At 37.3% G+C, this 22,156-nt stretch overlaps 3 protein-coding genes and 1 long non-coding RNA gene across 5 annotated transcripts; 2 read left to right on the forward strand and 2 right to left on the reverse strand.

The window, feature by feature from the left end:
• Positions 1 to 139: 139 nt before the first annotated feature.
• Positions 140 to 6,328, forward strand: LOC130731074 (kinesin-like protein KIN-14I). The gene is made up of 19 exons (XM_057583261.1): positions 140 to 592; positions 851 to 1,017; positions 1,108 to 1,251; positions 1,387 to 1,623; positions 1,723 to 1,794; positions 2,100 to 2,168; positions 2,316 to 2,390; positions 2,497 to 2,628; positions 2,718 to 2,799; positions 2,928 to 3,023; positions 3,132 to 3,305; positions 3,401 to 3,507; positions 3,590 to 3,768; positions 3,966 to 4,127; positions 4,226 to 4,479; positions 4,579 to 4,745; positions 4,983 to 5,171; positions 5,445 to 5,857; positions 5,940 to 6,328. The coding sequence occupies exons 1-19, from the start codon at positions 472 to 474 to the stop codon at positions 6,070 to 6,072; spliced, it is 2,973 nt and encodes a 990-aa protein (XP_057439244.1). The 5' UTR covers positions 140 to 471; the 3' UTR covers positions 6,073 to 6,328.
• Positions 6,329 to 7,233: 905 nt separating this feature from the next.
• On the reverse strand, positions 7,234 to 11,177 carry LOC130731077 (uncharacterized). Of its 2 annotated transcripts, XR_009016563.1 has the most exons (6): positions 10,662 to 11,177; positions 10,196 to 10,240; positions 9,429 to 9,559; positions 9,119 to 9,209; positions 7,898 to 7,996; positions 7,234 to 7,562 (listed from the first exon to the last, which is right to left on the reverse strand). It is a non-coding gene; the product is annotated as an uncharacterized LOC130731077 (long non-coding RNA). The 2 variants fall into 2 exon arrangements; XR_009016564.1 differs by lacking the exon at positions 7,898 to 7,996.
• Positions 11,178 to 11,355: 178 nt separating this feature from the next.
• Positions 11,356 to 19,081, forward strand: LOC130726561 (kinesin-like protein KIN-14I; the record flags this gene model as incomplete). The annotated part of the gene is made up of 12 exons (XM_057577848.1): positions 11,356 to 11,475; positions 12,747 to 12,821; positions 15,773 to 15,841; positions 15,990 to 16,064; positions 16,167 to 16,298; positions 16,388 to 16,592; positions 16,698 to 16,871; positions 16,970 to 17,242; positions 17,342 to 17,508; positions 17,746 to 17,934; positions 18,208 to 18,623; positions 18,743 to 19,081. Coding segments are annotated over 12 exons (1,977 nt in total), but the record flags the coding sequence as incomplete, so codon positions are not given.
• Positions 19,082 to 19,407: 326 nt separating this feature from the next.
• LOC130731075 (stromal 70 kDa heat shock-related protein, chloroplastic-like) lies at positions 19,408 to 21,894 on the reverse strand. Its single transcript, XM_057583262.1, has 2 exons — positions 21,255 to 21,894; positions 19,408 to 21,167 (listed from the first exon to the last, which is right to left on the reverse strand). The coding sequence occupies exons 1-2, from the start codon at positions 21,789 to 21,791 to the stop codon at positions 19,593 to 19,595; spliced, it is 2,112 nt and encodes a 703-aa protein (XP_057439245.1). The 5' UTR covers positions 21,792 to 21,894; the 3' UTR covers positions 19,408 to 19,592.
• Between the last annotated feature and the right edge of the window lie 262 nt (positions 21,895 to 22,156).

Below are 22,156 nucleotides of genomic sequence, written 5' to 3' on the forward strand. Positions count from 1 at the left end.
ACAACAAATCCAACAGAACACAAGTTTAGTTTGAAACAGGGAAGGGGAGGTTTGGAACTAGGTTCGGAGTGAAAGAGAAAAGGTAACACATCAGTGACTGACTACGAGTATATAAAATAAAACAAATGAAAGAGAACTAACTAGCTGTTGTGGTCTACGAGTACCACCACTTTTGTAATGTATACACAGAAAAAAGTGCTAAAGAATGTTATGTCATGAGTGTGATTTGTGAATTGCCATCAACAACTCCTAACAGGGAAACAAATCTCAACAACAACAACACTCAATTGCGTGTATGATCAAGCATAGTATCTGACAGATGGAAACAAAGAGAATCATCAACTTTGATCTAAAAACGGAAAATGAATGAGATTGTAATCTGAGTGCAATCTTGATCAGATGAATTGTTCAGCTTAGTCTCTGCTTGTGAGGTGAGGGATTAGTTTTTGGTCCCTTTCAGGTGTTTCAGTTATGGCAGCAGAGGCGGCAACATTGTCGTTTTCAGTGGCTTCAGTCATGGAGGATGTCCTTCAACAACATGGTCATCGCCTCAAGGATCTTGATTTGGAATCTAGGAAAGCTCAAGAAGCTGGTACATTCCCATTATTTTTCTGGGTTTTCATCAAAATTCAGTTTTTAAATTGTTGCCAATAGTAATAACTTTTTGCATCTATGATCTATACCTTTTTTGCATTGCCAGTTATTTGAATGTGTCTGTTTATATGTTTTTTTTCTCTTTTGATGGTTGCTTTTACTGAACATCCATATGAGTTTCAGTTTCTTCTGGAAGAAAAAAATATCTGAATTTTGTATCAGTTGTATCCTGAAATGGAAAATCTTTGATACGCAGCATCCAGAAGATATGAGGCAGCAGGGTGGTTGAGAAGAATGGTTGGCGTTGTCGGAGCTAAAGACTTACCAGCTGAGCCCTCTGAGGAGGAGTTTAGGCTTGGTTTGAGAAGTGGGATTATCCTATGTAATGTTATTAATAAGGTTCAATCCGGGGCTGTACCTAAGGTGAGCTAGATCATAGTTTATGTTAAATTACTCAGGTTTCAGTTATTGTTTGTCTATGTTTTACAATTTACAATGTATTATTGTTGTAAGGTTGTGGAGAGTCCTGTTGATTCTGCAATGATCCTTGATGGGGCACCATTATCCGCATATCAGTATTTTGAAAACGTGAGGAATTTCCTCGTGGCTGTCCAAGAAATTGGACTTCCTACCTTTGAGGCATCTGATCTTGAACAAGTATGTCAAGCATTAGTTTAGATACTTGTGAATTCAATTGTTAACGATCCAGACCAGATTATTCGCTAGCACTTCGAATTTGCAAACTCAAAAGTTTAATAGTGTGTTTTTTTCTGAATTATTTGTTATTTTCAGGGAGGAAAATCATCCAGGATTGTGAACTGTGTCTTGGCACTTAAATCCTATAGTGAATGGAAACAGAACGGGGCAAATGGTGTGTGGAAATTTGGTGGAGCTCTCAAGCCCACCATCTCTGCAAAAACTTTAGTGAGAAAAAACTCAGAACCATTTACTAATTCCTTGGCAAGGACTTCATCAATCAATGAGAAATCTCTTGCTACTCTTAACTCTGACATGGAGTCTAATAAAATGGTAGGTGAGCTTGATTTTTCAACATTTATACCTGCTAGAGATTTGTCTAGCTGAACAAAAAGAATAACTCATGGAATTTTTACATTTCTATTTTTGCAGTCTGGTTCCCATTCCTTGAGTATGCTTGTTCGTTCAATTTTATTAGATAAGAAGCCAGAAGAAGTTCCAATGGTAAGGGGATATTTAGTTCTATATGTTTCACAACTGAATTTCATCAATCAAGTTATACCTTGCAGAGTACTTGAGAGTTGAGACACTTTAACCTCTACTTCGTTAAAATGTATTTGAAAATTCTAACATTATGATGAAAGGGTACTCTTGGTTTGTCTGGCCACTGCTGTTACTTTAAAGAGTATCATGCCATCATGATTGTGTGCCCTAATTGCGGAAGAGTTCATAGCTCTATCACTAGTCTCACCATTTGAGTTGAAACTGTTTGCTTTTAAGTAATATTTTTCTTTTGCTGCATGGAACAGCTGGTTGAATCTGTCTTGAATAAGGTTGTAGAGGAATTTGAGCAGCGTATCGCTAGCCAAGGTGAACAGGTATGTCACTTTTAAGTTTTAACCATGTAGTAATGTTTGGGTGGTCATATTAGTGCTATTAAGCCATTACAAGAGAATACTTGTCCTTGCTGAAATTTATTTTCATCACAAGCTGTCCTGATTTTTTCTTTGTCATGCAACTTACAGATGAAAACAGCTTCAAGAGATTCTACTTCTGAAAGCAACGGGTCTGTTTCAAAGTTTGTTATGGAAGACAAAAAGGTGGCATGAATACGCCTCATTAGCCATGTTTAACATGTTCCAGGAGGACATTGATGAAACTTGAAAAATCCTTAATTCTTACAGTCATCTATTTGTGATTGATTAGGTAGAGAACAAAATTCATACGGTAACAAGAAAAGAGGATTGTATTCGTAAAAATTGTGTGGCTGCTGGGGAATTGCAGAGCCAACTTCTGAAGCAGCAAATGCTCTTTGACCAACAGCAAAGAGATATTCAAGTAAGGCATAAGAGATGATATGCACCATTTTAATCTCTGGATTCTTTCACTGCATTAGTTAAATACTTGCGTTCCTTATGTTTATGTAGGAGCTAAAGCATATTCTGCACACCACTAAAGGGGGTATGCAGCTCATGCAAGTGAAATTTCATGAGGAGTTTTCCAATCTTGGTAAGGATTTTGTGATTAAATCATTATAAGTTTTTTCTATTGTTTCCGTCCTTTCTTTGTTAGTTTGTGGTGGGTGGATGATATTTTACATCTTATATTATATGTAACTTCATTTATTTTTCTTGTAGGTATGCACATCCATGGCTTAGCTCATGCTGCTTCTGGCTATCACAAAGTTCTTGAAGAAAACCGCAAACTATACAATCAAGTCCAGGATCTTAAGGGTAATAACATTTAGGGTTGGCTGGTTTCTTTAAGACTTACTCCCATTCATGCCTTTGTAAGTTTTTTCCCCCAAAATTGAAGTAAGGTGAGAAGTTTTGCTTGATCAGGAAGTATTCGGGTGTACTGTCGAGTAAGGCCTTTCTTTCCCGGACAAACAAGCCATTTGAGCTCAGTAGAAAATATAGAAGATGGAACTCTTACAGTTAATATCCCTTCAAAGAATGGGAAGGGGCACAGGTCCTTCAATTTCAACAAAGTATTTGGACCATCTGCAACCCAAGGTTGGTTTTGTTTGCAGTATTAAGTTTCTCAAAATTTTCAACAAAGATTTATAATATTTTTGGTGTAATTGAAAATTTATTTCGTATGTTTGCAGCTGAGGTCTTCTTGGATATGCAGCCACTTATTAGATCTGTTCTTGATGGTTATAATGTTTGCATATTTGCATATGGCCAAACAGGATCAGGAAAAACTCACACCATGGTATGATGCACTTTAGCTGTCTTTGGGAAAAATAATAAAAAAATTTAATAACTTTTTGCTGATTTATGTTTCTTACATGTAGACTGGACCAAAGGAGATCACAGAGAAAACCCAAGGAGTAAATTACAGGGCTTTAAGCGATTTATTTCATATAGCAGATCAAAGAAAGGACACTTTCCAATATGATGTTTCTGTACAAATGATGGAGATATATAATGAGCAAGTGAGGGATCTGCTGGTCACTGATGGAACAAACAAAAGATATCCTTTTGCCAATTATTTGATTGTCTTTGGGAAAAGGTCATAAATCTTTACATACCTTCAGGTCTTGTATAACCTCAATATTATAAAACATACTTAACATTAGCTGGTGCTTTAGATTAATTGAATGAATATTGGTTAACCTCTCACAATGCAAACAATCCTTAATCATGATGTTTGCCCTTGACCATTAATACATTAGAAATTCATAGTAGTTCTCACAAAGGACTCAGTGTGCCAAATGCTAGCCTTGTCCCTGTGTCATCGACTGTTGATGTTATTGAACTAATGAACCTTGGGCAACGGAACCGTGCAGTTGGAGCAACAGCTCTTAACGACCGCAGTAGCCGATCTCATAGGTATTTCTAATCCATTTTCCTTTTATCCACTACTTTTTTCGTGATGGTATTTCTTAGACAGAGTTAACCTTTGTCTTCTTAAAACATCAATTTGGCAGTTGCTTAACTGTTCATATTCAAGGAAGAGATTTGACATCTGGAGCTATCCTTCGTGGATGCATGCATTTGGTTGACTTAGCAGGAAGTGAGAGGGTAGATAAATCTGAAGCCACAGGAGACAGACTAAAAGAGGCACAGCATATTAACAAGTCACTTTCAGCTTTGGGGGATGTCATTGCTTCCCTTGCTCAGAAAAACTCACATGTTCCTTATAGAAATAGTAAACTCACACAGTTGCTCCAAGATTCACTTGGTAAGATTTAAAAAGTTGGGTTTGCCAGCTATATTCTTTTCTGATCAGGAGTTATACAATTCTTTTGAATTCTCATAATGTTGGTTGGGTCTATTTCAGGAGGAAAGGCAAAGACACTAATGTTTGTTCACATAAGTCCAGAGAGTGACGCTATTGGAGAAACATTAAGTACCTTAAAATTTGCAGAAAGAGTTGCTACAGTTGAACTCGGTGCTGCCCGAGTAAACAAAGATAGTACTGCAGATGTTAAAGAGCTCAAAGAACAGGTTGATATTCACTTCTAACCTCTGGTTCTTCATAATATTAATCTTAGTAATTTGTTTTCCACTTCAATTATTAGTATGTTTGGATCAGTTTCTATTTCTTCAGAATCAACTCTGAAACTCATAAGCTACTCATAGAAGCTTCTTCCCAGAATTGATTTTGGTTTCAAAATCAATTGTAAAATGATTTCCAAACATGCACTATACTATATCATGTCTAACCATTGAATTGTGATTCAGATTGCAAGCCTTAAGGCAGCATTGGCAAGAAAGGAAGAAGGGGAATCAGAATATTCTTTATCCGGAAGCTCAGACAAATACAGGACAAAGGCTAGCGAGCTATCACCTTATCATGTAAACCAGCGAGCTGCAGATATTGGCGATCAGCCTGGATGCCGGCGACCAATGGTTGAAGTTGGGAACATAGAGGTATGCAAATTTCATTGCACCACAACAAACTTGCTTATACTAGTAGAAGTTCAAAACTCATGACCAAGCCAGGCCAAGACATGCATGAAATGTTTCAAGACACCATTTTTAGTTTTTTCAAGTACTATTGCAGGCATTGTACTAAATATTGGATTGAGAGAATATGACTTCATTGCATTCACTGTTAAGATTTCGGCTGTCATGCAAAAATTTATATGGTTATTACTATCCTTGTTTAACTTGGATGGGATTTGAACTATTCATATCCTGCAGCTTCAGAGTAATACCAAGTTGAGGCACAAAACTCAGGGCTTTGATTTTGATGAGATATCAGCAAATTCACCGCCCTGGCCCCCAGTGAATGTTCAGAGCTATGGGGAGGATGACAGAGAAACAGGTTATGGAGATTGGGTGGATAAGGTCATGGTAAACAAGCAAGACATGAACAAAACTGAGAACCTCTTGGGATGTTGGCAATCAACCAATGGGAACTTGTCACAGGCATTTTATCAGCAATATCTCCAAGATTCTTCCAATGACATGGATGAACTTGATGCTGCAACCAGTGATTCCTCGGAACCTGACTTGCTTTGGCAATTTAATCACTCCAAACTTAACAGTGTGACTAATGGGATGGGATCAAAGATAATATCTGTCTCAAAGGCACCAAAAACCCCAGAACTGAAGTAATGCAAAAACTGTTTCTATATCAGATTAATTTCTTCTGTCTAATAGAGGATGTTAACAAAGTTTTTGCATTATTTTCAGCAAGAATGTTGTTCATTCTTCTCTTGGTGCTTCTGCTTCACCTTCGCTGAGACGATCAAATAGTGCCTCACATCGAACAGGAAGGCATCCAGCTTCAGTTGACGCGAAACGGAAAACTGGGAGTCGAAAGTAAACACGTGTAATTATAAACGTACAAAGAGTGATTTTTTATTATTTTGTTTTTCAAATTTTGTGAGAGGGAGAGGAGAGAACTTTTGCTATAATTTTCATTTTTGTATTGTTTGTAATTTGTAATTACAGAGATAATGGAGCAATGATGTCTGTTGCTTTGCTTGTATCATGATTCTTTTACTTTACACGGCAGCTTATGGAGGATGTAAAAAACTTCAAACTTCTCTGCTCACTATGGATTTTTTGTTTGCAACTTCTATCAAGTTATTTTTCTTCATTCAAAGCTATTAAATTTTATCACCACGCTGGGCGCTGGCATCTACAATATCAAGCAAAGATCAAACATCTGCAATGCAAAATAGTAGCAATTGAAACGATCCGTGTATATATACTAGGATATAACCCGTTTACCCGTGCGATGCACGGGTAATTTTTTACGAACTCCACTGTTAATTATAATTATTGAGTATTTGATATATATGGAATAATACAATGATGTATTTACTAAGACATACAATTTTAATTAGTCAAACACGTATATGTCATTATTATCTTATGTTTATGTTTAAATGTTTTATCTTTCTTATATATATTAATTAGTTAAGTTTCAAATGTTAACTGTGTTTGACCCTTCCGCCTTAATAGGGCGGTGCTCTGATCGATTGAACTACAATCCCAGGAAAAAAATTAGGTATACAACCTAAAAATTCTTAGATTAGATATGTTTTTATCTTAATTATTCATATTTTATGTCCTAGGACATAGATATTCTAGATACCCATTATGAATCGCCTCGATATCCATTATGAATCGCCCGCCAAAGTCTTCCTACTTCTCCAATGTTCCCCTGTCGACGTGTTCTTTGGCGCAATCTTTACCGTAAAATATGTGATAATAATTGGATTATTTTAAATTTTCTCATTTATTTCTCTAAGTGTACAAAAATGATATTTGATGACATTCTTATTGAAAATTTCCCTCACCACTAAATATGTTAAGACCGTGTATCTTTTCTAAGTAAAAAAAATTTGTTAAGACAATGTTGTCATAAATTACCCTTCATACACACTATTGTATATGCCTTTAATACATTAATTTAACCATAGTACACATCAGCGGGTAAAAAAGGAAGAAGAAATTCCCTAATACCATGTTTATTGATTTGAGCGAATTTTTTTTTTAAAGAATTGATTTGTGCAACTAAGAAAACGTATTTCAGCAGAAACAGAAAAATGAACTGGTTAATGACGGAAAACGAAGGGAAAAAATATAATAAAAGTAAATAGTTAGAGATAAATGGAGCAAAAGAATTAATAAGGATCGATCCTCTCTCGCACTTCATGCTTCAAGCAACTTTTTTAGGCAAATACAAATCTGCCAATGAATGGATGATTCCATTAGAAATTTTCTTCAGAAGCAGCACTTTTTATCTCATCTTCAATGAAGTGGCTTCTGCAGCTTCATTCTCTCCACCTTGTATTCTCTTCTCACCTGCAGTATAGGGATTTGACATAAAATTCCTGAGATTCACATCACTGGCATTTTTATAATTATGACAAAGTCACCCAAGATTCTCTAGCTAGTTAAGCCTTGTGTTGTTTATATGGCAAATTTATTACCAAACAAATTGGGAAAGATAACTAAAAACCAAAGATTCACATCAATTTACACCAAATTGGAAGTGAACACCAAGCAATAGTAATCTTCTAACTTCGAATAAAACAATCATCTAAAAACTTGCAAATTAGTATTGAAAGGTGTTATGAGAATGAAATTTATGGTGAGCAGCTAGTGGTAATGGCACCATGCTCTTTGCTATTGAATACCTTCACCACACTGATGCGTTTACAGGAACTTCTAAGCTCCCCTCACCACCAGGGTATACTTAGCATCAAAGGCTATCCCTTTCAAGTAGCAATCTTCATCTACATTTGACCAAGAGAACATTATTAAAGAGACACCAATCCTTCCCCCCATCCCTCAGTTTCCTTGGGCAAACATATACTGAAACTTTGTACATAGGTTTTACAAAAACAGTGCACACTAATCACATAAAAATAAGAAAAAGAGTTGTTACCAAAGGATTCATAATAATTCTTTATCCCATAAGCTTTAAGCAAACAATGTAAACAACATAATGCCACTATCAAGTATATAAGCTATTACTATAAACAGTCCGTTGTAGGGATTAATATAATGTTTGATGTACTTATTGAAGAGTGGATTGACTCTTTCTTTTAATCATCCCATAGTGCAATTCTTTTTTCAAAAAGTGAAAAAACTTAACTGAGGATATAGTTTGTTACTGACAAACCACCCAGCTAACCCCATCCTTTGAAAATATAGATTAACATAAATAAAAAGAGAAAAGAATGCACCCCATAAAAGCAAAGTTATGAGTGAAGTGAACAATACTACTTGAGAATTATGCAGAGAGTAGCAAATCTACAAATTCACATAGGCAATTACACATGTGGATCATATGATGGAAAGTAGCAATCATATCTGGAATGATATGAACATATTAGCAAAGTTGCTAAAGTAAATAGAAAGCCAACTTTGTATCGAGCTAAAAAAGGCATTCTTTTGTGTGAAAGATTTTCAATATATTTCCTAGCGTGGATGAGTGATATTGAAAATCAATATATTTACTGCATGGATGAGTGATTATTTTAATTTTCAGTAATGTTCTGCACAAGTACTACATGGTACTTTATGATAGATATACCGCAAAACATCTATTGGATGAGAAATCAAAGATTAAAGACTACAAATTTGTTAGAACTTACAAAGAGGATATTCATTTGTTATATGCATACAATTTTCCATTCCTAGCGTGCCATTGTAGTGAAAATCAATTCAATTAAGATACTTAACAATATTGAAAGAGTGGTTTAAGTTAATGAATAGTCATTTATAAACTTAATTAACCACTTGAGTTCATTGTTTCTGTATTACATATACTTCCTACCAAGAATTCATTTTCTTCCTTAATTTTCCAATATTTTCAGCTTCAAAGTAACTATTCAATCTTTAGTGATACTCACAGCTGTAAATTGAATCAAGGTCATCAAGTGTTGCATGATTGATTCTGCCTCATCTATTGACAATCTCTAAGCATTTGATTCCTTGATAATCCTAAAAAAAATAGGTAAAAAATTAAGAACCAATGGGTGAAGGGCTAAATATATTTGAAGGTTAATAACCTAACAGATCTTAAGAGATTTGGAAGTATTCAGTCTCACAAGTAACATCCTTTCTCTATTGGATGGTCACTGACAATGATAAAAGATGGATAAGTAACAATGGATAGAGGAATATGAGTTTTATTAATTGTTCTCAAACATAAATACATACTTGCAATTGAAGAAAACTCTTTTCTCCCTTTCTTTTCTCCTTGCTTTTATGCCTCTCTTCAATTCTTTCCCATTATTTGTGATTCGTCCATCACATTCCATAGGAATATTATTTAGCACTGAAGTGTATTCCTTAAAAAAAACATAACACAATATATCAAAGATGAGACAAAGGCTATCCCAAAGAATTTATTTGAGTCTAGTAGTGAAAGCATCCAGAGATGAATTATGCATTGTGTTGTTTGGTAATTCATCTCAGTATTAACCTGGGGTGAACACATGGAATGCATCTCAGTATGATCAGTTACAAAAGCCACAGTTTTAAGTTGTAGATGATATATTTTAAACACTGAGTAATGATAATATAAAGAACAACAAAAATTGCAAAACTAGAAGCCAGTAATAACCTGGGGTGAGCATAAAGCATGAGATGATTGAATGTTGCAGTAACTTGGGACACAGTTGGAGATGATAAAACATAAATAAAAAAATTAATTATTTATAAATTTATAAAAGACTACCCACAAAGGTCATAGAAATAAGAGTAATGGTTTTGAATTAATGAACCAGAGTGTTACATCACCTATACATATACACAACACTATAACAACTAAATGACTAAATCCTAATTAATAGGAATGCAAATTTAAATGGCTGTTATCTAAGATAGACACACCGCTGTTACATATCATTATTGAATTCAAATTCAAACTTGGGATAACAGCTCTACAATAGATAACAAAGATGAAGGAAACAAAAAACACACACCATTTTGAAATGCTCCATAACCACCAATTGACAGCTGCGACACATCTGCAAAATCACAAATAACTTGAATTAATAGGGCCAATCATCTCAACAATTGATAACAAACAATTCAATGGTTAAATTGCAGACGGGGCAAGGTGCAGAGTGGTGGAATGAGGGAATGGGGATAAGCAATGGGAATATTTATAGCCAAATGCATCAAAAGAAACACACATAAGAGGAGAGCTTTTGTAAAACCTTCCCACTACAACTCTCCATCTACAAACCTACTCCCAAATTCAAATCAGATTAGACATGACAGCTGCATCAAAAATCAGAGAACTGAAGATAACAATCCAGACCAACTACCATATCCCACAAAAAAGGGACATCAATTCAGAAAGATAACATTAAAAATTCGAAAGAGGATGAAATTAGGGAAAAACGTAATGGTTCAGAGTGTCGATGCACTGTTACGACGACTTACCCACGTATTGGTTGACAGGGGGAAGTGATGGCAAGCGCCGGAAAAGCCATGGAAAGACGCCGGAGATCGGGGAAAGCCATCAATTGATGGATTGATGTGGAGAAAATGCAAGCTGTGGAAGAAGAATCAAGTAAAAGAAGGTGATGAATGGTACTGCGGAGTGGGTAGGGGAAAGGGAGATGAACACGTTAAGCCAGCTAGGTTGATTGGAGATGGGGAGAAAGAATGCTGAAGATTGAAAAACGATGTCGTTTACCAGGCTCCTCTTGGAAAGAAAAAAAACCTTGAAAAAGCAGGACACGTGGCGAGTTGCCATTGGAGGTCTTGTAGGAATAGTAAAAACCAAACTCAAGAATAAGAAGTAGTAGATATATATATAAAATAGTGATTATATATATATAAAAAAAAACTAAAACTAAAACTGGCCTACAGAAAAAGAAAAGCCCACGATGGTACCCACCCCACCCAATACAATACATATTCATTTTTCCTATTCTAAAAAGTTAAAAAATTAAAACCTATTCCCATCACCCTGTGCGTGACATCTCTCCCCTCTCTTTCAATTTCTTTTCTTTTTCTCCCCTCTGTACAGAACGCATGGCCTCCTCTCTTTTCTATTGTTCCACTTCCATTCTTCATAGAAATCAAATCTAAGATTTCTTCATAACCCACAAACTCTTGAAGATAAATTTACTCTTACAAACGTGGAAGCCACTGTGTGGAAGCAATTGAATTAATTTTGAAAGTTAGGGTTTGTGCTCTAAGGAAGAGAAGAGTAGCACCCCTTCAGATTTGCTCTTTGGATGTTATTGAGGTATACCCACAACCTATAAATTAAAGAATAGTAGTATTATAGCATGTTAGAATTAAGCAGAATTAATTTATAGGGCTTTGCTACTTATTTGGGGATTTTAACGTTGCTCATGGGTAGTATATCAAAAGGGTAATAAATGCTGAAGGTTTGAGGTTAATTTTGTGTTCAGATTCGACGGCGAGTGGGTCGTTCGATGGTCGTAGGATTGCTGAAAACAATTGTGGTTATTCTTCATAGTTGTGAGTGGTTCTCAACTACTATGACATATTTTTAATGATCCTATAACTGATTTAATTATTTTATCGTATTGCTTATTCATCTAAATTGGGGAAACATGTTTTTATATGTTTGATTATTATTCTTGAACTCTGAAAGCTGATTTTATGAAGCTGGTTTTGAGCATGTTTTATGAATTGGTATGAAAAGAGAATGACATTGGTTTAATTTTGAAATTATGTGAAATTGAGATTGTGAACTTGAAAAGCTTTTGTGAGCATTGAAAGTTGATGTTGAGAATGTTATTTTGAAAAACTTTGATGAGTATTGGAAAGCTGATTTTGAGACTGTTGATGAGACTTGATATGATTTGAGAAAATGGTTTTGGGGATCCTTGATAGAACCCCGTAGCCGTTAACGGAGGTAACGGCCTAGGTGCACCTAGCTAGTTTGATTCCGGGAGGAGAGGGCTATCCGTTAGATGGAGCCGCCAGTGCACGGAAAGGGCTATCAACGAGATGTAGCTTCCCCCGATGAGATTGATGAGATATGACATAATTCCGGGTGGAGAGGGCTATCCGTTAGATGGAGCCGCCTCTTGGGTAAGATAATCCTTAAGAGGAAAGGGCTATCAACGAGATGTAGCTTCCCCCGATGACACGATGTGACTTGAGAAAGGAAAGGGCTATCCGCTAGATGGAGCCGCCCCTATCGGAGAGGCCATCCCTTAGGAGGAGAGGGCTATCAGCGAGATGGAGCCGCCTCACGGTTCTACATGTGTGACCCTATTTCATTAAATTTCAGATTTTAAATGTCTTCATTTATTGACATGATTTTAACTTATCTATTTGACATGATTATCTATGATCTTTATGAGTTTCAGTACTTTTGACATTGAAATGGTTTGAACTGATATTGTTGGTGATAGAGATTATCTAAACTGAGTTGAGAACGAAAAACTCGTGCCTCTAATGTTTCCCCTCCCTGTTCATGGTGGTTGTTGACTGCTCACTAAGTCTTTGTGACTTACCCCATTCATTATTTTCCCTCTACAGATTTCCAGGCAACTAAGTAGCAGACTGTTGTCAGGTTCAGATCATTCAGCTCATTTCGTTTATAGGCCTCTTTTGGTAGGTGGTCATATTTGTATCTTTGTTGCTCTTTGTTATTCTGCAGCTATAGGGGAGTCTTGGGTGAATTCAGTTTGAGTTGTTATGTATTGTTTTAATTTAGGAATTAACACTTTAGTGCTGGATTTGGAATTCGTGTATTTTTAGAATTCTAGTTATGATAAATCTCAATTGATAGATTTTATTATTTTGGAGATATTGATATTACAGGAGAGATTATTTTTTTTATAAATTATAGTAAACATGTATAATTTTGGAAAATCATTTCGGGAAGTGGGTTTTGTTAAATAGGCTTGCCAGGCTAAGCTGTTAGTCTGTGCGCCGGTCACGGCAATATTGATATATCACAACCAAAAATGAAATTTTAAATTTTCTAACCCCTTCAGGAACTCTAATATACTTTAATATAACTGAATATATTGGGAAATGTCACCAAAAATAGAAAATCCATAATACTGTTAATTAGGGGAATAGTCATTCATAACATCCCTATTGAGATTGAATTGGTTTTTTCACTCTGTTGTATACATCTTGGCATTGGAGATCCACCCGTAGAACTGCACTGGCCACCAAGCCTCACTACTGGTTTTTACTAACATTTTTTCCTGTGCTCAAGTCATGTCATGTCTGAAACAGTTTTCATTATACTTTAAAAGAGAAGAACTGGTTTGGCAATGAAAATTGTGGCTCATGACTAAAGTATGGTGATTTTACACCAGAACAATAATCCAAAGATATATGGGACAAATCCTAAACCCTTAACCACAAATCAAACTTCAACTAAAGCAATTTAAGTTCAATGGGTTTTGAACACCTGACCCCTCCAAAACAATGTAAAGAAATTCAGAAGCTAAAACTACAACTGAAGCAATTTAAGTTCAATGGGTCAGATATATACTATAACTGAAGTCTAGAACCACCTAACATAGCTGAACCATACAAGATGGATCAGGGGATCCAAAACAAATGAACAGAAACTTAAAAGACTTGGTAGCAGGCATAAATGTAGATCATATTAGTCCTTAAAAGAGATCAGTGAACGCATTAGTCCATGAGAATTACAACTATAGCTAGATTTGTGGTTCTTTAAGAATCACAACAGAAATTCTAATGCCATGTTCCAACATTTCATTGCAAAGATAAAAATATCATGAAAAATATTAGGGTTCACAGAAACTGACCGGGTTCGGAAGGAAAATGAATTTATGTGTGCTTAACTAAACATGCATTCTAAGTTATAGCGGAAAATATGTTACCAGAGTAAAAAATGTTTCAATCAACTGAAAATACCTATTTATCTTAGTGATAAAAAACCAACAAAACAAGTTCTCTCTTCATTACCCATCTAATGCAATGCATGATTGTGAATTACACAAACCTAAATCTCAAATTGCATTTTCCATCCACCTTCAATTAATGGTTTGAAGGATTCTTGAAGCATAACATTCACATCATCCACAAGGTGATATCAAACTTTCTACATAGACCATCGAGTCGAGATCTAGACTTTGGGGAGTCTTAAAAGTGGCATCTCTTGAATTGTAAAGAACTAACTGTCCTCTATTATTATCCAACAGCAGCACTTGACCATCCTCGGAAATATGAAGTAAGTAGGGAATAAGGTCTAATCCCATCATGTTCATACGGAATAATTTAGTCCAGGAATCTTTATTTCCATACTCCTTCATAAGCCAAATATTAGAAACGGCAGCATAATCATCAGGACGAGAAATGACGCACAAGCAATCTCTAAACACCCCCAAAACACTATTCCACAAAGAGGCAGAAAAAGTTGTTGATAACTTTCCTTCCCCAAATGAAAAGAAACAATATAATTGTTGTCATCTGACAACCAATTAAGAGTATGAGTATGACTCAGGAATTTTCCTGGTTTACGACCTAGACCACATGAACCGAAATCTTGAGTAAGCCTCCAAGAATCTGTACCCACAGTATGAACCTTGACTAGTGTTTTGGGTTTGTAATACAAGAAGTCATCATCATCATCGACTTCACATTGGTAGCAGAAAACAGCAACCACCTTGTACTTATCAGTGAAATGATCATAACCATAACCGAAACCGAATGATGTGTAACATTCACGGTATCCGAGATTTTCCAAAGAGGGCAGTTTGTTAAATCTCCGGAGGGAAGGGTTCCATAAAAGAGGAGAGCTTATATCAATGTCCAAGTCCAAGCAGAGGATGCCATCACAGGAGCCAACGATGAAATCAACTTGCTCGTTCAAAGGGTACTCGAGCAGGGTGGCGGTGGCGGTCACAGCCGCGTTTAAAACAGATTGGAGCGGGAAAGCCATGAGAACTTCTTTGTCGTATTTCAGATTTGTCATGATGTGGTGGTGGGTCAAGTCCTTCTGTGAATAGCGGAGGTGCTTTTTGGCAAATTTCGGATCGGAGATTAGGGAATTCCAAGACTTACATACGCACCGGAATTGCAACAGGGATTTCACGGGAAGTCTCCATAGAATTTCCACCTCGAGGTCGAACGGGATGACGGCGTTGTTATTGTCTTGCGCCATTCGTGAGTGATGAAACAAATATTTTCAGTTGATTTATACGCAACCAAGGGTTCCCACTTTATCTGAAACAAATATTTTTATTATTTGAAACAAATTTAGTCATAATTTTTCTAGTAACAAAATAACCTTAAATGTGTTTTAGTCATTGTAAAATAGGGGTTAATTCATTTTGGACCCTCTAAAATAAGCTGGTACTTTCCCATTATTTTTCTGGGTTTTCATCAAAATTCTAACATTATGATGAAAGAGTACTCTTGGTTTGTCTGGCCACTACTGTTACTTGAAAGAGTATCATACCATCATGATTGTGTGCCCTAATTGCGGAAGAGTTCATAGACCTATCACTAGTCTCACCATTTGAGTTGAAACTGTTTACTTTTAAGTCATATTTTTCTTTTGCTGCATGGAACAGCTGGTTGAATCTGTCTTGAATAAGGTTGTAGAGGAATTTGAGCAGCGTATCGCTAGCCAAGGTGAACAGGTATGTCACATTTAAGTTTTAACCATCTAGTAATGTTTGGGTGGTCATATTAGTGCTATTAACCCATTACAAGAGAATACTTGTCCTTGCTGAAATTTATTTTCACCACAAGCTGTCCTGATTTATTTCTTTGTCATGGAACTTACAGATGAAAACAGCTTCAAGAGATTCTGCTTCTGAAAGCTACGGGTCTGTTTCAAAGTTTGTTATGGAAGACAAAAAGGTGACATGGATACGCCTCATTACCCATGTTTAACATGTTTCAGGAGGACATTGATGAAAAATCTTTTTAAATTCTTACAGTCATCTATTTGTGATTGAGTAGGTAGAGAACAAAATTCATACGGTAACAAGGGAAGAGGATTGTATTAGTAAAAATCGTGTGGCTGCTGGGGAATTGCAGAGCCAACTTCTGAAGCAGCAAATGCTCTTTAACCAACAGCAAAGAGATATTCAAGTAAGGCATAAGAGATGATATGCACCATTTTAATCTCTGGATTCTTTCACTGCATTAGTTAAATACTTGCGTTCCTTATGTTTATGTAGGAGCTAAAGCATATTCTGCATACCACTAAAGGGGGTATGCAGCTCATGCAAATGAAATATCATGAGGAGTTTTCCAATCTTGGTAAGTTCATTTATTCTTCTTTTGCAGGTATGCACATCCATGGCTTAGCTCATGCTGCTTCTGGATATCACAAAGTTCTTGAAGAAAACCGCAAACTATACAATCAAGTCCAGGATCTTAAGGGTAAACATTTAGGGTTGGCTGGCTTCTTTAAGACGTACTCCCATTATGCCTTTGTAAGTTTTTTCCCCCAAAATTGAACTAAGGTGAGTAGTTTTGCTTGATCAGGAAGTATTAGGGTGTACTGTCGAGTAAGGCCTTTCTTTCCCGGACAATCAAGCCATTTGAGCTCAGTAGAAAACATAGAAGATGGAACTCTTACAGTTAATGTCCCTTCAAAGAATGGGAAGGGGCACAGGTCCTTCAATTTCAACAAAGTCTTTGGACCATCTGCAACCCAAGGTTGGTTTTGTTTGCAGTATCAAGTTTCTCAAAAATTCCAAACAAAGATTTATAATTTTTTTGGTGTTATTGAAAATTTATTTCCTATGTTAGCAGCTGAGGTCTTCAATTTGGCAGTTGCTTGACTGTTCATGTTCAAGGAAGAGATTTGACATCTGGAGCTATCCTTCGTGAACGCATGCATTTGGTTGACTTAGCAGGAAGTGAGAGGGTAGATAAATCTGAAGCCACAGGAGACAGACTAAAAGAGGCTCAGCATATTAACAAGTCACTTTCAGCTTTGGGGGATGTCATTGCTTCCCTTGCTCAGAAAAACTCACACGTTCCTTATAGAAATAGTAAACTCACACAGTTGCTCCAAGATTCACTTGGTAAGATTTAAAAAGTTGGGTTTGCCAGCTATATTCTTTTCTGATCAGGAGTTATACAATTCTTTTGAATTCTCATAATGTTGGTTGGGTCTATTTCAGGAGGAAAGGCAAAGACACTAATGTTTGTTCACATAAGTCCAGAGAGTGACGCTATTGGAGAAACATTAAGTACCTTAAAATTTGCAGAAAGAGTTGCTACAGTTGAACTCGGTGCTGCCCGAGTAAACAAAGATAGTACTGCAGATGTTAAAGAGCTCAAAGAACAGGTTGATATTCACTTCTAACCTCTGGTTCTTCATAATATTAATCTTAGTAATTTGTTTTCCACTTCAATTATTAGTATGTTTGGATCAGTTTCTATTTCTTCAGAATCAACTCTGAAACTCATAAGCTACTCATAGAAGCTTCTTCCCAGAATTGATTTTGGTTTCAAAATCAATTGTAAAATGATTTCCAAACATGCACTATACTATATCATGTCTAACCATTGAATTGTGATTCAGATTGCAAGCCTTAAGGCAGCATTGGCAAGAAAGGAAGAAGGGGAATCAGAATATTCTTTATCCGGAAGCTCAGACAAATACAGGACAAAGGCTAGCGAGCTATCACCTTATCATGTAAACCAGCGAGCTGCAGATATTGGCGATCAGCCTGGATGCCGGCGACCAATGGTTGAAGTTGGGAACATAGAGGTATGCAAATTTCATTGCACCACAACAAACTTGCTTATACTAGTAGAAGTTCAAAACTCATGACCAAGCCAGGCCAAGACATGCATGAAATGTTTCAAGACACCATTTTTAGTTTTTTCAAGTACTATTGCAGGCATTGTACTAAATATTGGATTGAGAGAATATGACTTCATTGCATTCACTGTTAAGATTTCGGCTGTCATGCAAAAATTTATATGGTTATTACTATCCTTGTTTAACTTGGATGGGATTTGAACTATTCACATCCTGCAGCTTCAGAGTAATACCAAGTTGAGGCACAAAACTCAGAGCTTTGATTTTGATGAGATATCAGCAAATTCACCGCCCTGGCCCCCAGTGAATGTTCAGAGCTATGGGGAGGATGACAGAGAAACAGGTTATGGAGAGTGGGTGGATAAGGTCATGGTAAACAAGCAAGACATGAACAAAACTGAGAACCTCTTGGGATGTTGGCAATCAACTTATGGGAACTTATCACAGGCATTTTATCAGCAATATCTCCAAGATTCTTCCAATGACATGGATGAACTTGATGCTGCAACCAGTGATTCCTCGGAACCTGACTTGCTTTGGCAATTTAATCATTCCAAACTTAACAGTGTGACCAATGGGATGGGATCAAAGACTATGAGATCTGTCTCAAAGGCACCAAAAACCCCAGAACTGAGGTAATTCAAAAACTGTTAGTCTAGTACAATGTTTCCGTATCAGATTACTTTCTTCTCTGTCTATTGGAGAATGTTAACAATGATTCTTCTCTTGGTACTTCTGCTTCACCTTCACTAAGACGATCGAATAGTGCCTCACATCGAACAGGAAGGCATCCAGCTTCAGTTGACGTGAAACGGAAACCTGGGAGTCGAAAGTAAACACGTGTAATTATAAACGTACAAAGAGTGATTTTTTATTTATTTTATTTTTCAAATTTTGTGACAGGGAGAGAGCTGTTGCTATAATTTTCCTCTTTGTATTGTTTGTTTGTAATTTGTAATTACAGAGATAATGGAGCAATAATGCCTGTTGCTTTGTATGTATCATGATTCTTTTACTTTACACGGCAGCTTATAGAGAGCATGTAAAAAACTTCAAACTTCTCTGCTCACTGTAATGATTTTTTGTTTGCAACTCCTGTCAAGTTTTTTTCCTTCATTCATAGCTAATAAATCAAGGTAGAACTCAACCAAGAAAAAATTTCTTACATGAATGAAGCAAATGATGCTGTACAAAAGTATACTATTTGGATTTGAATCAAGGTTGATTGAAATGTTGAAGAGAAGGAACATCTTTGCATCAAGAGTTACCTTTTATTGGAAAATTGTAATGAAGTTGAAGAAAGGATCTTTGATGCAATTTGGATTTCGCATCTCATGTAAGGAGTGAATGAAAGGATTAACAATAGATAAAAATCCTTTATATTAATTACATTAAATAATAAAACTAACAAGTAACAACTGAGAAAAAAACTACCAGTACTATATATTATTCATTATATCCGAGCATCAATCAATAAGCTCCGTATAAAATAAAACCCGTCTAATTTAATATGGAAAGACAAGTCCACTCTCCATTCATAAAAATGACTAAGAATTTGGCACTGAAAAGAAAAAAGAAAACTATTCGATAATATTCTCTATAACTCAGTTAGAGTCGGTAAAATCTGCATCGATCACATCCCCATCGGGTCCCTTGCCTGATGATGGTGATTCTGAGGGGCCAGACTCAGGGCCAGGTGGTGTAGGCCCTTCTGGGGCTGTAGCTCCTCCTGGCTGGTTGTAGAGGGACTGACCAAGCTGCATAACTTCCTGATTCAGTGCAGCCATGGCATCTTTAATAACTTGGGTCGAACTACCAGAAATTGCATCTTTAAGTTCTACCAGCTTTGCTTCAACCTTCTCTTTGACAGGGGCAGGAACCTTGTCTCCCAACTCCTTCAACTGTTTCTCAGTCTGGTAGACAACAGAGTCCGCTTGGTTCTTTGTGTCAACCGCATCCCTCTTTTCTTTGTCCTCCTTTGCAAATGTCTCAGCCTCCTTTACCATTCTGTCTACCTCATCATTAGCCAAGGTGCTAGCTCCAGTAATGGTAATATCTTTTTTAGTCCCTGTGCCCTTGTCCACAGCAGTGACAGAGAGAATACCATTGGCATCAATGTCAAACTTCACTTCAATCTGGGGAACACCACGTTGGGCCGGAGGAATACCGTCCAGGCGGAAGCTACCAAGAGATTTATTATCCCTGACAAATTCTCTCTCGCCCTGGAGGACATTGATATCTACACTGGTCTGACCATCAGCAGCTGTAGAGAAAACCTCTGATTTGGAAGTTGGAAGAGTAGTGTTCCGAGGGATAATTTTTGTCATTACGCCACCAAGAGTTTCCAGACCAATGGATAAGGGTGTAACATCCAACAGCACAATATCACTGACATCCCCAGCCAAGACACCAGCCTGAACTGCAGCTCCAAGAGCAACCACTTCATCTGGATTGACAGTGACATTAGGGTCCTTGCCAACCATCTTCTTCACAAGTTCCTGAACTGCAGGAATACGTGTTGATCCACCCACAAGAATCACCTCATCAATATCCTTAAACGAGAGTTTTGCATCCCTCAATGAATTTTCCACTGGTGTCCTAAGCCTGTCAAGGAGATCTGAACACAATTCCTCAAACTTAACCCTTGTAAGGGTGGTCTCAATATGCTTGGGGCCATCTGCCGATGCAGTTATGAATGGCAAACTGATGTTAGCTTGAGTCAATGACGACAGCTCCATCTTTGCCTTCTCAGCAGATTCAGTTAGACGCTGAAGAGCTTGTTTGTCTTTCAAAAGGTCTATGCCTTCATTTCTCTTGAAATCTGCAGCCAGCCAATCAACAATTCTCTTATCAAAGTCATCACCACCTAAGTGTGTATCGCCGGAAGTAGACAACACTTCAAACACTCCATCACCAACCTCAAGCACCGATACATCAAAAGTACCACCTCCAAGGTCAAACACCAAAATAGTCTCATTGTTTTTCCTTTCAAATCCATAAGCCAATGATGCAGCAGTAGGTTCATTAATAATCCGAAGAACTTCTAATCCGGCAATCCGACCCGCATCCTTGGTAGCAGTTCTTTGGGAATCATTGAAGTATGCAGGCACAGTAACTACAGCCTTAGTCACTTTATCATTCAAAAACTTGGAAGCATCATCTACAAGCTTCCTCAAAACCTATATCACCATCAAATGAAACGCTATACAAACAAATTAGCTAATTTACAAATGCATTGCAATGAACCATTGAAAGCAGACAAGTACCTGAGCAGAGATTTCTTCAGCGGCGAAACTCTTGCCAATGGCGGAGCAATCGAGTTTGACATTGCCATTGTCATCCCTGATGACCCTGTAAGAGACCTGCTTGGACTCTTCATCCACCTCCGACATCTTCCTCCCGATGAACCTCTTGACGGAGAAAAACGTGTTCTCAGGGTTGACGACGGCCTGACGCTTGGCGATTTGACCGACGAGTCTGTCGCCGTTTTTGGTGTAAGCGACGACGGAGGGGGTGGTTCTCTGGCCCTCGGCGTTGGTTATGATGGTGGGTTTGCCACACTCCATGGCGGCGACGGCGGAGTTGGTGGTTCCCAAATCGATGCCGACGACTTTCTCATTGACGACTCGGAGAGTGCGGTACCTGCTCCTCCTGGTGTGGTTGACATTGTTGTTGAGCTTTAGAAATGGAAAGGGTTTGTGATTTGAAGTGAGTGCATTCCCTAAGAAAACGGTTCGGGAATTGGACTTGTTGAGTGGAGTGGTGAAAAAAGGGGTTCCGAGACAGTGTATCTGAGAAGCCATGAGTGTGAATGAAGAGTGGTAACCCAAACCCAAACCCTAACCCTAATTTGAAGATGCAGATCAGAGAGTGGGAAGGACAGGGAGAATTACTGTGTGATGAGATGGAGAATTATTCATTTTATTAAGCCTTAAATGTGTTTTTGGTCCTCTAAAATCAAGCGATTTTGGTTAAGGTCCCTCTAATGTTTTTGTTTTAGAATACACCCTTATTTTGAAAATAATAGTGATGAACCCCACCTCTGCAACTCCCCCTCTCTCATTTTTCTCGCCAAACAAGGGTGAGTCTCCCACCCTCCCTCTATCTCTCTCTCCATAACTCACCCTCCACCAAACACAACCCTAAGCCCCTTTAGCTAACGAACGTT

This window comes from Lotus japonicus, chromosome 1, assembly GCF_012489685.1.
Source record: "Lotus japonicus ecotype B-129 chromosome 1, LjGifu_v1.2".
Taxonomy (NCBI): domain Eukaryota; kingdom Viridiplantae; phylum Streptophyta; class Magnoliopsida; order Fabales; family Fabaceae; genus Lotus; species Lotus japonicus.